The sequence below is a fragment of the Castor canadensis genome, chromosome 15 (genome assembly GCF_047511655.1).
Source record: "Castor canadensis chromosome 15, mCasCan1.hap1v2, whole genome shotgun sequence".
Classification (NCBI taxonomy): Eukaryota; Metazoa; Chordata; class Mammalia; order Rodentia; family Castoridae; genus Castor; species Castor canadensis.
The window spans coordinates 229,199-242,829 of record NC_133400.1 but is presented as its reverse complement, the minus strand read 5'-3'; the positions used below and the strand labels follow the sequence as shown (position 1 = coordinate 242,829).

The following is a 13,631-nucleotide window of genomic DNA, read 5'->3' as shown; positions in this document are numbered from 1 at the left end:
TGCATGTGCCAAAGGCTCTTAGACCTTGGGGATGGAGGGTGCAGCTGGCCAAAGCAGTCCTTCCTGGGTTCATCTGCCCCTCCAGGTTCTCTGTGTCTCTTTTTACCCTGAGCTTCACCCCACCCCCATCCAAAACTTAAGGATCCTCTCAATACCCCATTCATGCCCAAAACAGCATGCTTGACCTGACAGTCTGCTGTTATCAGCTGCAGGACCCACAGGGCCTTGGTCCTTGATTTACCTGGTTCCTGGCACCCACCTCAAAGCCCGCTCCTCCCCAGAGCCTGCCCTCCTCATGCACCTCACTGCCTCACAACAACCTCCCCTGTAATCCCCACCTGGTCACTGGCTCTCACAGGGCCTGTCATGTGAACTCACAGCACTCATCCCCATCTTTAATCCATCTGTGGTCACTAGGGACACAGTGTACACTTCCTCGATACAAGCCCAACCAAGTGTGCAGGTTATGTGTGGCCTCATCTGCCCTTCCCTGTATAGGTGATGAATAAGGCAGGTTCACTTCGGTCACTCTGCACCCCTAGATTCTAGGACATTCTAGAAATCTCTTGCATGTAGCAGAGACTCAATTAACATTTCTTGAGTAAGAACCAATGACTGATATTGTGCCCAAACATTACAGTTAGCCTGCACATTACACTGAGGATGTAGTGATGAAAACACAGTAAAAGGATGTAGAGACTGGGACCCAGCTTTACAGGGCAGCTCCCTTCCAACACTCACCTCTCTGCATCTGAGAGAACATCTGCTCCAGGCTGAACCTCCAGTTCCAGCTGCAGCCAGTCCCTGTAAGTTAACTGAGATACAAACAACTCAGTGTAGCAAGGGCAAAACACACACCACCCAGTTTGTAAATGCTTGCCATTTTGTCTCAAAACCAGACCTGTGCCCGTGTGACAACGAAATTGAAGTTGAATTTCACAGGAAGAAAAGTGTCCTTACTTTGTCTAGGAAATGTCCACTCTTATAACACTTCCATAACACCCTACGATTTCCAACACAATGCTACAGATTGAGTATCCTGTATATGAAATGCTTGCAACTAGAAATGTTTCAGTTACCAGTTTTTTGGATTATGGATGCTTGACCTGTAAAACACTTTTTTTCTTAGTATAAAAAGCCATTCTTATGTAATGTATTTCACACCAAGCTCAGAGACATGGAGAATGGACATATTGTGGAAACTGACATTATTTATGAACTCTGACTAAGAAGCTCTTTAAACTGGTATATTTAACTAGTATATTGCCTAGTTTTGAACAGTCAACCTGTGCAATCTACAAACCTATTCTCTGCTAAGTTATTATACAATAGGACCAGGAAGACTAAACCTCAATGTAATAAATAACATGCTTCAATTACTCATGGCAGTTTACTTCCTCTATGAAAAGTCCTAGAACAGTCCTACAAATCAGTATGAACTAATCTCAGAACCTAACATAGCAACAAAAAAGCATGTCATACAAATATCCTTCCACATGTTCCCATTTGGGCCAAGGCAGGCAGCGCCCTCTGCCCTGGGCCCACATGTATGTGGTGCAAATGGCGTGAGTGGGAACCAGGCTGCAGCTGTCCCAGGACAGGACTAGGCTCAGGAGAGCTGGTGATGCACCACCCAGCCTCTGGTGGGCACCCATTGTTCCCTGCTCCAGTGTCCTCAGATAGATACTGTGTCATGCCCACCCTTGTAAGCTGATATACCTAATAGTAAAAACTGTGACAAAACAGTTGAGATGGACTGTGGAGTGGCTCAAGTGGTAGGGAGTCTGCCTAGCAAGCATGAGGCCTTGAGTTCAAACCCCAAAACCATCAAAACAAGGTAAACACCTTTTTCCTAAGGAAATAAGGCAAATACTCTAGGAAAAGAGCAATGAGGAGCTGTTACACAGCAGTGCTCAGCAGTGCCAGGCTCCTGTGTCTGGGAACAGGCTGGGGAGCATGGACACAAAGTCCCCATCATGAGGCCTGGCAGGTGTTCAAGATAGGGTTTCATTCACCCTAACCTTTTCTCCAAAAAGTAACTGTTGGGAGGGCCTGGGTAAAGCACAGCAGGGTCTTCCTGTAGCATTTCTTACAGCTCCATGATGTCAGTGAAAGTTTCAACCATCAAGTGCTGCTCTGGACTCACAAGAGACACAGAGGTTCCACTCACTCACTCACACATCCATCCAGGACACATAATCTCTCGGACACACAATCTCACACAAACAAACACACACACACACACACACACACAAAGACAAATACTCAGAAGAAACAACCACATCCACACACCTAGGACAAACAAGTCCCTCACACACACACTCCCTGGGAGTCGGGACACATGAGAGAGAAGTGACCTACACGAAACTCCTCCTTCAACAACTCTTGGAAGTTGTTCCGTCTCCACAGGGAGAGCGCAGCCCTGTACCAGTCTGTGGAAGGGAGGAACAAGGGTCTCCAGGAGAGGCTGGCTGTGTCCTCTGGAAGGTGAGGTACTCGAGCCTGGGCAAACAGTCTGAGCACAACGAACTGAAACTGAAACAGAAGTAACATGTTTACAGTAAGAGACTGAAAAACACTGGCCAAACAGCCCACTGAGAGTCACGCCCACAAGCTCACCAAGAGGCCTCATGCTCCTACCCTGGAGGCAGTGTAGCCCTGGCTGTACCTGGGGCTATGTATCAATAGGCAGAATGTGAGATCAGCATGTTCCTCCCATGGAATCAGGTTCCTCCAAGCATGGGTACGGCCTGGAGTTCCAAATTCTGACCCAGCAGCCAGGACTTTTGAGAGCTTCTGTTGATTTTTTTTTTTTTTTTTAATTAGACAAGGTCTTGCTGTGTAGCCCAGGCTGGCCTTGAACTCATCATCCTCTCTGTTGAGTCTGATGAGAAGCTTGCAATAAAACCTACTGTTTCATCTCAGCTATGTGGGAGGTAGACAAAGGAAGACTGCAGTTAGAGGACAGCTAGGCAAAAAGTAGGCGAGACCCCATCTTAATAAGCTGGGCATGATGGTTCACACCTGTGATCCCAGCTATGTGGGAAGAGTAAACAGAAGATCATAGCCAGGTTGGTACCAGCAAAACCCAAGACCCTATGTAAAAAATAAGACGAAAAACAAGGCTGGGTATTTGGCATTAAGTGGTAGAGCACTCACCTACCAAGACCCTCAGTTCAACCCCTAGTACCACCAAAAAAAAAGTAACAGAAAAAAATTATTTCAAGCACTAGAGGTGCTCATTAAAATTCTGTAAAAAAGCTGGGGTCATGGCTGAAGCAGTAGAGAGCCTGCTAGTAAGCGTGAAGTCCTGAGTTCAAACTGAGCACTGCAAAAACAAGAACAAAACTGTAGAAAACTATACAAGGACAACTCTGGTTTGCAGAGTAACTTTCCTTTTTTTTTTTTTTTTTTTGTGGTTCTAGGGTTTTTTTTTTTTAAACTCAGAGCTTCCCACTTGCTAGGCAGGCTCTCTTATCACTTTAACCATATCCCCAGCCCTTTTCTTTGCTTTATTTTTCAAATAGGGTCTTGCATTTTGCCCAGTGCTGGCCTCAGACTGAGATCCCCTACCCTCAGTCTCTAGCATACATGGGATCATAGGCATGTACCACCACACTGAGCTTTTTTTTATAGAGATGGGGTCTCGCTAGCTTATTGACTGGGCTGGCCTCAAATGGCCATCTTCCTGATCTCCACCTCCCAAGCAGCTGGGATTTCAGGTATGAGCCACTATGCCCAGCCTGCAGTGCAATTTCTAAAGGGAAAAGGTACCTTTTATGAATACTTAGCTTTTAACTTACCTGTGCTATGAATAGCAGCATCTGTTTGTTTAAAGGAGCAAACATGTATAGCTGTCATTTTACTCCCCAATTTACACTCTGAGGAACAGCAGCATTCAGCAGACAGCCAGGCTGACCAGAAACAGTCTAATGCATGGTGCAGCAGTGCACTGAGATCAACAATGAAGAAGCAAAACCTCTGCCTTTGGCTAGAAAGCTGTTTAAACCCAAGACTTCAGGAGAACAGAAAAACAGGAACCTGGCAGACCCACCTTTTTGATCAGGCCTGGAGATAAACAGCTATGCAAGGCATCATGGGGCTGGGGAGAAAACTTGCACAAAAAATAAGAAATTGCTGCTGTACAGAACCTGCAAGTGGAAAACACAAGTTAGAATATACAATATGACCCACACAAGTGGGGTGAAGGGAAAGTGAGTTTGAATCACATAGAACTGAATTTAGTGCCTTCTATACCACATGGCCTAAGGTCAATCCTTGATTAAAGAAACCCTCATAATGCTGGAGGAATGGCTCAAGTGTTAGAGTGCCTGCCTAGCAAGTGTAAGACCCTGAGCTCAAACCCCAAAACCATCAAAGAAAAAAGAAAAAAAAAAACCACCTCACACAGTGTCAGGCTTGGTGTTCCTGAGCTAGAGCTGCTACCTCCATGTTGCAGGCAGACACGGACACTCAACAGCATGCAAACATCTGCACTGGGTATGAGCTAGGGTGCGTGTTCATGTTGCACATGTAAGAGCCATACCCGGACACAAAAGAATAAAGTGAGAATAATGCATGTGCCACCTGGCTCTTGGATTGGTCAGGAGATGGGGTACTGGATAAGGGGCAAGCCAGGAAGGTGAGTGCAGATGTCTCCAGTACAGGTGGGTGTCATCCATGTTATTTTGTGAAAAGGAGTCTGCAGACTAGAGAAAACATGCTCCATGTCTTGGTGACACATCTTGTGGGTACAGAGAGTGAAAGTCACTACGAGTATGGCCTCAGAGACAGACATATGTAGCTCTGCCTATCAGGATATGTGACACAGAGTCAATAATATGTGCAGAAAGAAAAGATGGTTGAGAACAGAGCTGGGCCCTGAGGACCAGGAGACAAAGAAAGGAGGAAAGGAGACTCAGGCAAGGAAAGTATCAGGCTGGCTGCATGTGCCCCAGGTACCACTATCGGCACCTGTGCAGCTTTCACTTTCATCGTAAGGGGCCTACAAATATCTAAGGGCAGGACAAGATCGCCGGGAAGGGACAGCAATTCTCCTTAGTAACCATTGCACACAGAAGACCATGAGGGGATGACATGTCCACTGGGGAAACTAGGGCTGTGACACTCACCCAGTCCCCATGTTTCTTCTTAAAAAAGACAAACATGTATTCAGCCCACTTCCCCTCCCACATAAGCAGCATAAGACTTCTGTATCCCGTTTCCCCCTGTGGCTGCACCCTGAGACAAATCCATGTCATCGAGATCTTGCCTCTCTCCTCATCTGTGCATCACCTTCAGTGCTTCCTCACTGGCTCCTGTCTCCCACAGTAGCAGAAGGGCTGGCCATGGTGCACTCTGAGCTCTGTGGGCTCACTAGGGCAGGGGCACCTAGGATTGACTGTTTCCAAATGCCCTAAGGGCTCCCTGTGTCCTAGCAACACTGAAGCTGCTTCCCTGTGACCCATTCCAATGAGGGGCACAGGTTCATCCTGTCTCCCATTTGCTTACATTTCTTATGCCTTTTCTCAGTTCTCTACTAATGAACCCCCCACCTCAGTTCAGACCCAATCCTAACTCCTACTGCCCACTTGGCCCCCATAGGGCTCCTCAGGCATCATTATGGGTCCTCTCCAGCCACCTGGGCCAAGCCTTGCCCAAGAAAGCCAGGAAAGCTGGGTGCCAGTGGCTCAAACCTGTAATCCTAGCTACTCAGGAGGCAGAGATCAAGAGGATCATGGTTCGAAGCCAGCCCAGGCACATAGTTCTGCAAGACCCTATCTCAAAAAACCCTTCAAAAAAATAGGGCAGGTGGAGTGCCTCAAGGTGAAGACCCTGAGTTCAAGCCCCAGTACCACAAAAGAAAAAAAAAAAAAAAAAAAAAAAGCCAGGACGGAACTCACCCTACGACCCCATGTTGTAGCCCTGCTCCCAGCCACCAATCCCAGCTTTGTCTCCTCACCATGGCAGCCATAGGAAGCCCCTGAGACTCCAGAGTCTGAGCACACCTTGACCCTCTGCATAGTGTCCAGGGCTCCCCTCTTGCTGGGTCTCACCACTCCCTCCCCACACTGGCTATGGTTGATATACTCTACACTCACTGTCAACACTCCTGAGAGAAGGGAGGCTCCCTGGGGCAGGTTCAGCACTCGCCAGGGCTCCGTGAATACTAGTGGGGTGGGGATGGCAGCAGAGGGCAGGACCTGGGGTTTTAAACCCCTGAAGTTGAGTTTCCTTTTTGACTGTGCAGGTCTCGAGAGAAACCATATGCTACTTGTCACAGGGAAACTCAGAAACCTAACCAGAGGAAACTGGAAGAAACCTGTCAGATTACCCCAAGACAACAAAGCAGCTCTTACCATGACCACCCCCATGGCTTAACAATATGAAAAGATGTCTACGACCTAGTATTAACTTTAGCAATAACATCAATTTTGGCAGTTCACTAAAGTAGTAGGACTCTGTACTTATAAACAAAGAAACAAATGAATATTATAAATATGTATATAATCAAATTCTGGAAGGAGAGATCCCTGAATGTAAAGAAATGATAATCTCTGGGTGGCTGATTTTCTGTGTATCTGTCAACTTTTTTTCTTTTTTCTGTTTTTGGTGCTGGAGGGCCTCAGGCATACTAAGCACAGTCAACCACTGAGCTGCACCCAGGCCCTAATCTTTTATGTTATCTGATGAGTATTTACTTTTCTCAAGAAAGGAGAAGCAATAACAGGAATGTGGAGGAGGGCTTACTTGAGGCAGAAAAGCAAGGATTCCCTGGTGCGACAAGTCAGGAGGCTGTAGAGGAACTCAGGGATGGGAAGGCCACTGGTGGGGGCAGGAGGACCTGAATCCACCTCTGGAAGCGTGGACTTGAACTCACCCAGATGGATGACCAACGCGGCCAACCCCAGCACGTGTGAGGCACTCAGGTTCGGGCCCTGAAACAGGACAAGGGAAAGAGCTGGCAACAACAACCCCAGCTGGAAGGGTTCTAAGAACCAGCCAGAAGCAACATCCTGGGCTCAGAATCACCCCAAGGGTACAGACTAGAGGGGATAAGAACTACCTGGTGACAGGGGCAGGAGCTACCTGGTGATGGAGCAACTGGATAAGCCGAGCAAGTACTGCAGGCAGCAGCCTGTGTCCACACAGGGTCCTCACGAACAGAGCAGCCCAGGGACCCTGCCTGAAGAGATACAGACCAAGGTGCTGGCTATTCATGGCCCTGTATATCCCACAACCAATGCAGGCAGAGGAGGCCTATGAAAGGGCCAGGTCATCCCCAAAACAGTGGCCTTTCTGTAACAAAGACAACCAGTCTTCCGCAGAGTTCCCATTTGACAAAGCTCAGTGTGACCATCTGTTCCTAGGAACCGAGCTCACGCCCACCTGGCCCATGGTCTCAGCCCTCAGCACCCAGCACAGGTAAAGATCACCCATTAAAACCCCCAAGCCCTCACCTCTGTGGTGGAGCAAAGCTGGAAGCTGCCATTAGATTCTGACAGAAGGCTGTAAGCAGAAGATCTACAACCTGAGAGAAGACATGGTCACCATGAGGCTGTGGCCTCCAAAACATGACCGACAGGAAGCAGGCCATGCAAACATGACTGCAAGATGGGCTGCATAAGAGAGCCAATTACAATGCCAGTTGGAACCAGGGTGCTCATTCCCTGGGATTCTAGCAGCACAAGTGTTGTCAGGCAAGCTAGAAACATGAAACTTTACAGTACTGAGTAAACCTTGACCGCAAAGGGCCAAAGAGTAAATATTTTAGGTGTTAGGGTTACAAATGGCTTCTGCTGCACATATTTTTTAAAATTTTTCTTAATATTTTTCTTTTTTTTAGTGGTACCGGGGTTTGAACTCAGGCCCTTGAACTTGCTAGGCAGGTGCTCTACCATTTGAGCCATACCCCCAGCGTGCACATGCTTCTTGACACTGAAAAAACAACTCTTCACCCATGAACAGGGAGGGCTGGCCCATCTGCCATACAGCAATGCCTGGCCCTCAACATATGACCACATTTTTTTTATTTTTGGTGGTACTAGTGTTTGAACTCAGGGCCTCATGCTTGCTAGGCAGGCACTCTACCACTTGAGCCACTCCACCAGCCCCAGACCACATTTTTTATGTAACCTAAGGACCTAACACTGCAGTCTGATCAAGGGCCTCCCACCCACCGTCTGATCCTGCCTTTCGAGTTTTGGAGCAAGGATGTTGAGTTGAATCTTCACTCTCTCAAAGGTTCCATCATCTTTATTGTGACCCAAAGCGGCACTCAGTCTTTCAGAAATCATGGCCATCTGAGCAGAAATAACTACAAACAGAGAAACCAGTTAGGTAAGCAGGGAAATGGAGAAGGAGTAATGCTGAGAGGGGCTGATGTGCCTTGCAGGACACCAAGAAGCATTAGGCACTGGCTGTCCACCTTGATGCAGAGCCCAGTGTGAACAGCACATGACCACCCTACAGTGGCCCAACCTCCCCCAGGTGCAGCATCTCCACTGATCCTGTTGGCTGCTGGTGTCCACAGCTAGAAAGTGAAAACAGGTTTATCTGCATTGCAGGGAGCAGGCAGTTAAGACTGTAGATGCACAGGGACATGCCTCCTGACAGAGCATGTGGCCTGGGCAGATGTCATCCACTGCCTCTTCCTGAATCAGTTGAGGGGTGGACCAGCCCTTGCACTGTCAGAAACCTGAAGCCAACTCTTCACACAGTGACAGCTGCCTGGGCTCAAAGCCTCCTGTACTTACACCAGATCCACACAGGCATTATTTCTCTACTCTGCCTGGAAACACTGACCTGACATTTACCAGCCTTTTGCTTGCACAGGGGATCTCTTCCTAATATCCTCCAACTACCAAACTCTCGGCCAGGCGTGGTGGTATGCACCTGTAGTCTACCACTTGGGAGACTGAAGCGGAAGGATTGTTTGAGCCCAGGAGTTCTACGCCAGCCTGGGCAGCATAGCATAACCAAAACCAACAATCACACACACAACACCACAGTCTTCTTCACACACACACAAAACCATGGTCTGAAGGGCCACGCACGCTTCTGACATCTGTGCTTGGCCTGGGGAAGATGGCGCTGACCCAGCAGACCACAGCCTAAAGATCTGCCCACATTTCCTCTATAACAAGTTAAAATGTGTCACACTTATTTTCTGGGGTTAGGGTATTTGGAGGTGGAGTTTGGTAAGGTGAGTGGGTCACCATGGAAAGGAGTCCTCCAGAGGAATGTTGTTATAGAGCAGGCTGGCCCTCCTTGGTCTCTCTCTGGCTTCCTGTCTGCTATCTAATCCCTCTGCGTGTGGTGATTTCCTTTCTGCCCCTCCACTATGTTGGTAAGGTAAATCAATGCAGCTATCCAATCTTGGGATTTCAGCCTCTAACACTGTGAATTAAATAAACCTCTTTTCTTTAGAAATTAGCCAGCATCAGGTGGTTTGTTACAGCAACAGAAAATAGACATATACACTCAGTAAAATTGACTTACCTATTTTAGCTTCTGCATGCACCATAATAAAAATCTAAAGGTATTTATTTCACGGACTGCTGCGCAACTAATACTTTGGAATTACACAGGTGGACACTCCACACTTACTATTTAACTTACAGTTAACAGAAGCAGAGAAGAAACCCAGGGTGCTTGACCATGCATCTACTCAGATAGTCAGGGCAACAAAGAAACTGTACTTTCTACCAACTTCAGTTTCCTTCACCTCTATCATCCGTTCTACTAGATGGCAAAGAGCGTAAGACCCACCTTCTGCCAAACGCCAGACCACAGGGAAGACCTGCAAGCCTCTCACACAACGGTTCCACATTCACACACACTTTGTCCTCACCATCATACTGCATAGGGTCTGTCATTGCAGCTCGGAGCTCTCCCAGTGCAGCCATGAGTGGTCCCAGAGGCTCTTCAGCACAGCCAGGCTCTGCCCTCATTCCTGGGGCTACATCTGTGCAAATGGACAATTTTGAAAATTAGGCCAGGCGGGAAACACACTTAGTGAGACTCTTCATTATAAACAGAAAACCCATTATGAACAGTAAGGTACAGCAACACTGATGCCCACAGCTTTGTATTGATACTGGACATGGGTCTAGGAGGCAAATGGCCTGTCTGGATGCTGGATGCTACAATGTCCTATCAAAAATTAAACCACTGGAGCTGGAGGTGTAACACAGTGATAGAGTGCTTCTATCCCTAGCACAACAACAAAATAATTTTTTTTTCTTTTGGCACTACTGGGGCTTGACCTCAGGGCCTCAAACTTGCTAGGCAGGTGCTCTACTACTCTGCCAGGGCTGCTCTGGTTATTTTGGAGATGGGGTCTCAAGAACTATTTGCCACAATCCTCCCTCTCTCAAGTAGCTAGGATTTGCCCCCCAGGTGCTGCGACTAGGCTGGTGTCAATGTGCAGGTGGCCTCTGAACACACAGACAAGGCCTGGGCAGCAAGACCTGACCACTGACGTCACTGAGGCAGGCATCATGACAGATGCATGTCAGGAAAACAGACATGAAAACTGGCTTACTCTCCAGCCGTGGGTCCTTGGCAGTGGCGCAGGCTTGGTGGTAGGCGGAGTACAGAGATGGGGGGATTTTATCCACCCTGCATCAGAAGAAAGTAATATCCAAGTTAAGTATGATAACCCAATGCTCAGGTTTGTAATTCCAAAACTATTATAAAATAGGAATACATATTGCATGCAAATACAACACTGTATATAGTAACAGGACTGTCCTGGTTTTAGAAGGTAAAACCATATATGATTTTTAAAAAGTATGGTTTTAAGTATGACTGTCACATACTAGTAACAAATAATGAACATTACTAAGAAAAATTCCTAACTCCAATCACTACGAATATACAGAAGGCACACAACAGTCTGCAGGGTGAGTCTCCTGCTGTAACTCTGGTGCTGTGTGGTTTTCTTTGGAGCACTGCTGTGTCCTCATTCTTTTTTATCTTGCCTATCTCCATTTGCAGGGTACCTGGTACAGCCTCACAGCACCGGGGATATTTGTGCTAAACTCTCCACGTGGGCCTTTTGTGCTTTCAGTGCCATTCCTAGGGCTGCGTGTTGCACACTGGAGTCTATTGGAAGGTGTGGCAGTCCTGCTCATGCCAGCAGGTGCGCAGACTGGACAACCCCAAAACCCTGTGTGGAGGCTCTGTGACCCATGTGTGGTGCTTTGGCCTAACGCCTGTGACTTAGGGGCTACTGCCAATAACACTGCACTCCTACAGCACCGTGTGAACGGTAAGTTATTTAACAACTTAGACAAGGGCTGAGAATGATGCGCAGCAGCACAGTGCTTGCCTGGTGTGCCCCAGGACCTAGATTCCATCCCTAGCATGACAGGGTGGGTGAGTAAGGACCTTATATGAATGGAAAATTTTCTAGAAACAAACTGCAAAAAACAAAAACAAAAAAAACCCACATGACTTGCACTAATAACAATTCATGAAACTAAGTTAATAGCCGAAGTGCTTGACACAAAAGTCACCAGGACTGCCAAACCTTCACAATGTATAGCCTTTGCGTCACACAAATGGTTCCAGATAACAGAAGAAAGCAACCCAATTCACTTTACAAGGTATTGAAACCTCCATGCCAAAGCAGACGAGACATACAAGAGAATTACAGATGCAGGCACGAAACTCGCTCTAAACAAACATCACTAAATCGAATTCAGCAGCTCAAGCTCAGCGTGGTCATGTACGCCTGTAAGTAACACCAGCACTCAGGAGGCAGAGGCAGGAGTGAGACTCTGTCTCAAGAAAAACAAAGTAACAAAAGACAGCAAAGTGTAAGTGGTGGTTCATGCTTTTTTTTTTTTTGGTGGTTCTGGGGTTTGAACTCAGGGCCTCATGCTTGCTAGACAGGTACACTACTACACCAGATGAGGGGAATTTTTTAAATAGGGTTTTGATTTTTTGTTTTCCAAGCTGTTTCACCTCTCTGTCTTCTGTGGGTCCTAAGTTTCACTGGCAGTGGAAGGTAGGGTTTCCTACTGCTTTCAGGAAGGAAGACCTCTCAGACAGCAACCTTTTCTGCTGTTGGAGACTGCAATAGCAAGCTGGGGGAGCTTTGCTCTCCAAGCACAGCCTCAAGATTGGCCCAAGTCACTGTATGAAGGTTGCTCAAGGCGCTTGTTTGCCTTCTTTTTCTAAGTTCACCTTTTACCATGACTGTGAATTGAAACTTTAACTCTGATTCCCAGACCAAGCACTCTAAAAGTTCACTGAAGAGTAATGCTAAGTAGTGGAATTCAGAATGGAACATTGTGTTTTTAAAAAATCATAACCAAGTTTGGAGCCAGTATTTTATAAACAAAATATGCATGATAGGCAAATTTCTCTACAAAGAACCGCAATTCTTTCAGTCTTTTTCAAAGTTTTGCCTACCTCCTCAGAGACTCGATAAAACCCTCTCGGGAGTCAGGGACCGCTGGGAGCTGTGAGGAAGAGAGAGAGCAAGTGGGTAGCAGGCAGAACAGGAACATCCCTGCCTCCCAGGCAGATGGTAGACTTCATTCCACACTCACCACTCTCGGTGTGAGCAGGGCGGGGAGGAAGTGGGACATATAATAAGACCTCCTGAATATGCTGCAGCATAGAAGAGCAGAGACACCATGATGAATATGGGTAAAACGTACCATCCCATCACTGACAGCCTGCCAGGGCTGATGTTCAATCATGTTAAGTCTCGTTTTCACTGTCTTAGGATGTGCCTTGCTATATGAAATATGGATTATGTTCTGCCCTCCCTGGGCTTGACCACAGAACCCAGATTAGCCTAAGGCTATGAGGGTTGCTTTGGGCACTTTCTAAGCTTTATCCTTGGAGCCAATCTCAAAATCCCATGAGCTGGAATCAGTTCACCAACACTGGTAGCAACCAGAATTCAAGATATTTTCAGGTCACACCAAATTCAATAAAGTTTTGCTACTCAATTCCCTAGACCAGCTCCATATTGGTCACCATGAGGCATTAATAAAAAACTCTTGTGGCTACACTGTGGGTCCACCAACTTCTTTCCCCCACAGCTCCAGATGGGCACCACGATGGCTATTTCAGAAGTGTGTGTCATAGGACATCACTTTTGCCCTTGCCCCAACTCCTGTCTCCCCCTTCCCACGTGGCTGAGTGTGTCCTGTGCTGTTCTCAGCCACATGGAAAGGGGGAGACAGGACACTCATAGAGCCCACTGAATTAATGGTAGTCATGGCAGCTTTAGGATGCTCAGCAGTGGCTCTCCAGCAGCCAATTCACCTGGCCTCCATGACAGGCACTGGGATCTTCCCTGTGTGTTCAAATACCAGGATGGCCTTCTCAACATCCTGTGCCGCTTGGCTCTGAGGCTGGAGAAAATGAAGATAGAAAGAAAGCAAGCAAACCAAGCAGATGAGGCTGGCCCCAACTCCCTTCCTCATTGCCAGGATCCTCTGGACAGAAAGAGGTAAAAGCCAAGGGGGATGCTGCACAGTTGTACGTTCACCAAATTCCCCAAGTCCCAGCAGAGCAGGGGTGAGGATCACACCCACTGCTTCCTGCCCTCAGTTAGTTGGAAATGTGAGGCCCCTGAGGCTTGGCCTGAGCAGCTGCCGCTCTCT

At 47.4% G+C, this 13,631-nt stretch overlaps 1 protein-coding gene across 7 annotated transcripts in view; it reads right to left on the bottom strand.

Moving 5' to 3' along the window:
- Fanca (FA complementation group A) overlaps window positions 1-13,631 on the bottom strand; it is a 59,227-nt gene that overhangs the window by 16,223 nt on the left and 29,373 nt on the right. For 5 of the 7 annotated variants that reach the window (XR_012441846.1, XM_074055451.1, XM_074055449.1 and 2 more), the window contains 12 exons: window positions 13,291-13,463; window positions 12,564-12,624; window positions 12,424-12,473; window positions 10,547-10,623; window positions 9,854-9,967; window positions 8,181-8,317; window positions 7,461-7,531; window positions 7,090-7,186; window positions 6,751-6,938; window positions 4,055-4,151; window positions 2,362-2,535; window positions 742-815 (listed from right to left, as the gene is read on the bottom strand). Coding sequence is in view for 6 of the 7 variants with exons in the window: in XM_074055451.1 (XP_073911552.1) it covers window positions 742-815; window positions 2,362-2,535; window positions 4,055-4,151; window positions 6,751-6,938; window positions 7,090-7,186; window positions 7,461-7,531; window positions 8,181-8,317; window positions 9,854-9,967; window positions 10,547-10,623; window positions 12,424-12,473; window positions 12,564-12,624; window positions 13,291-13,463 (1,313 nt within the window). In the remaining variant the exon portion in view is untranslated. The remainder of the gene's footprint in view (window positions 1-741; window positions 816-2,361; window positions 2,536-4,054; window positions 4,152-6,750; window positions 6,939-7,089; window positions 7,187-7,460; window positions 7,532-8,180; window positions 8,318-9,853; window positions 9,968-10,546; window positions 10,624-12,423; window positions 12,474-12,563; window positions 12,625-13,290; window positions 13,464-13,631) is intronic. The other 2 variants (XM_020173597.2, XM_020173598.2) reach the window with 1 other exon arrangement.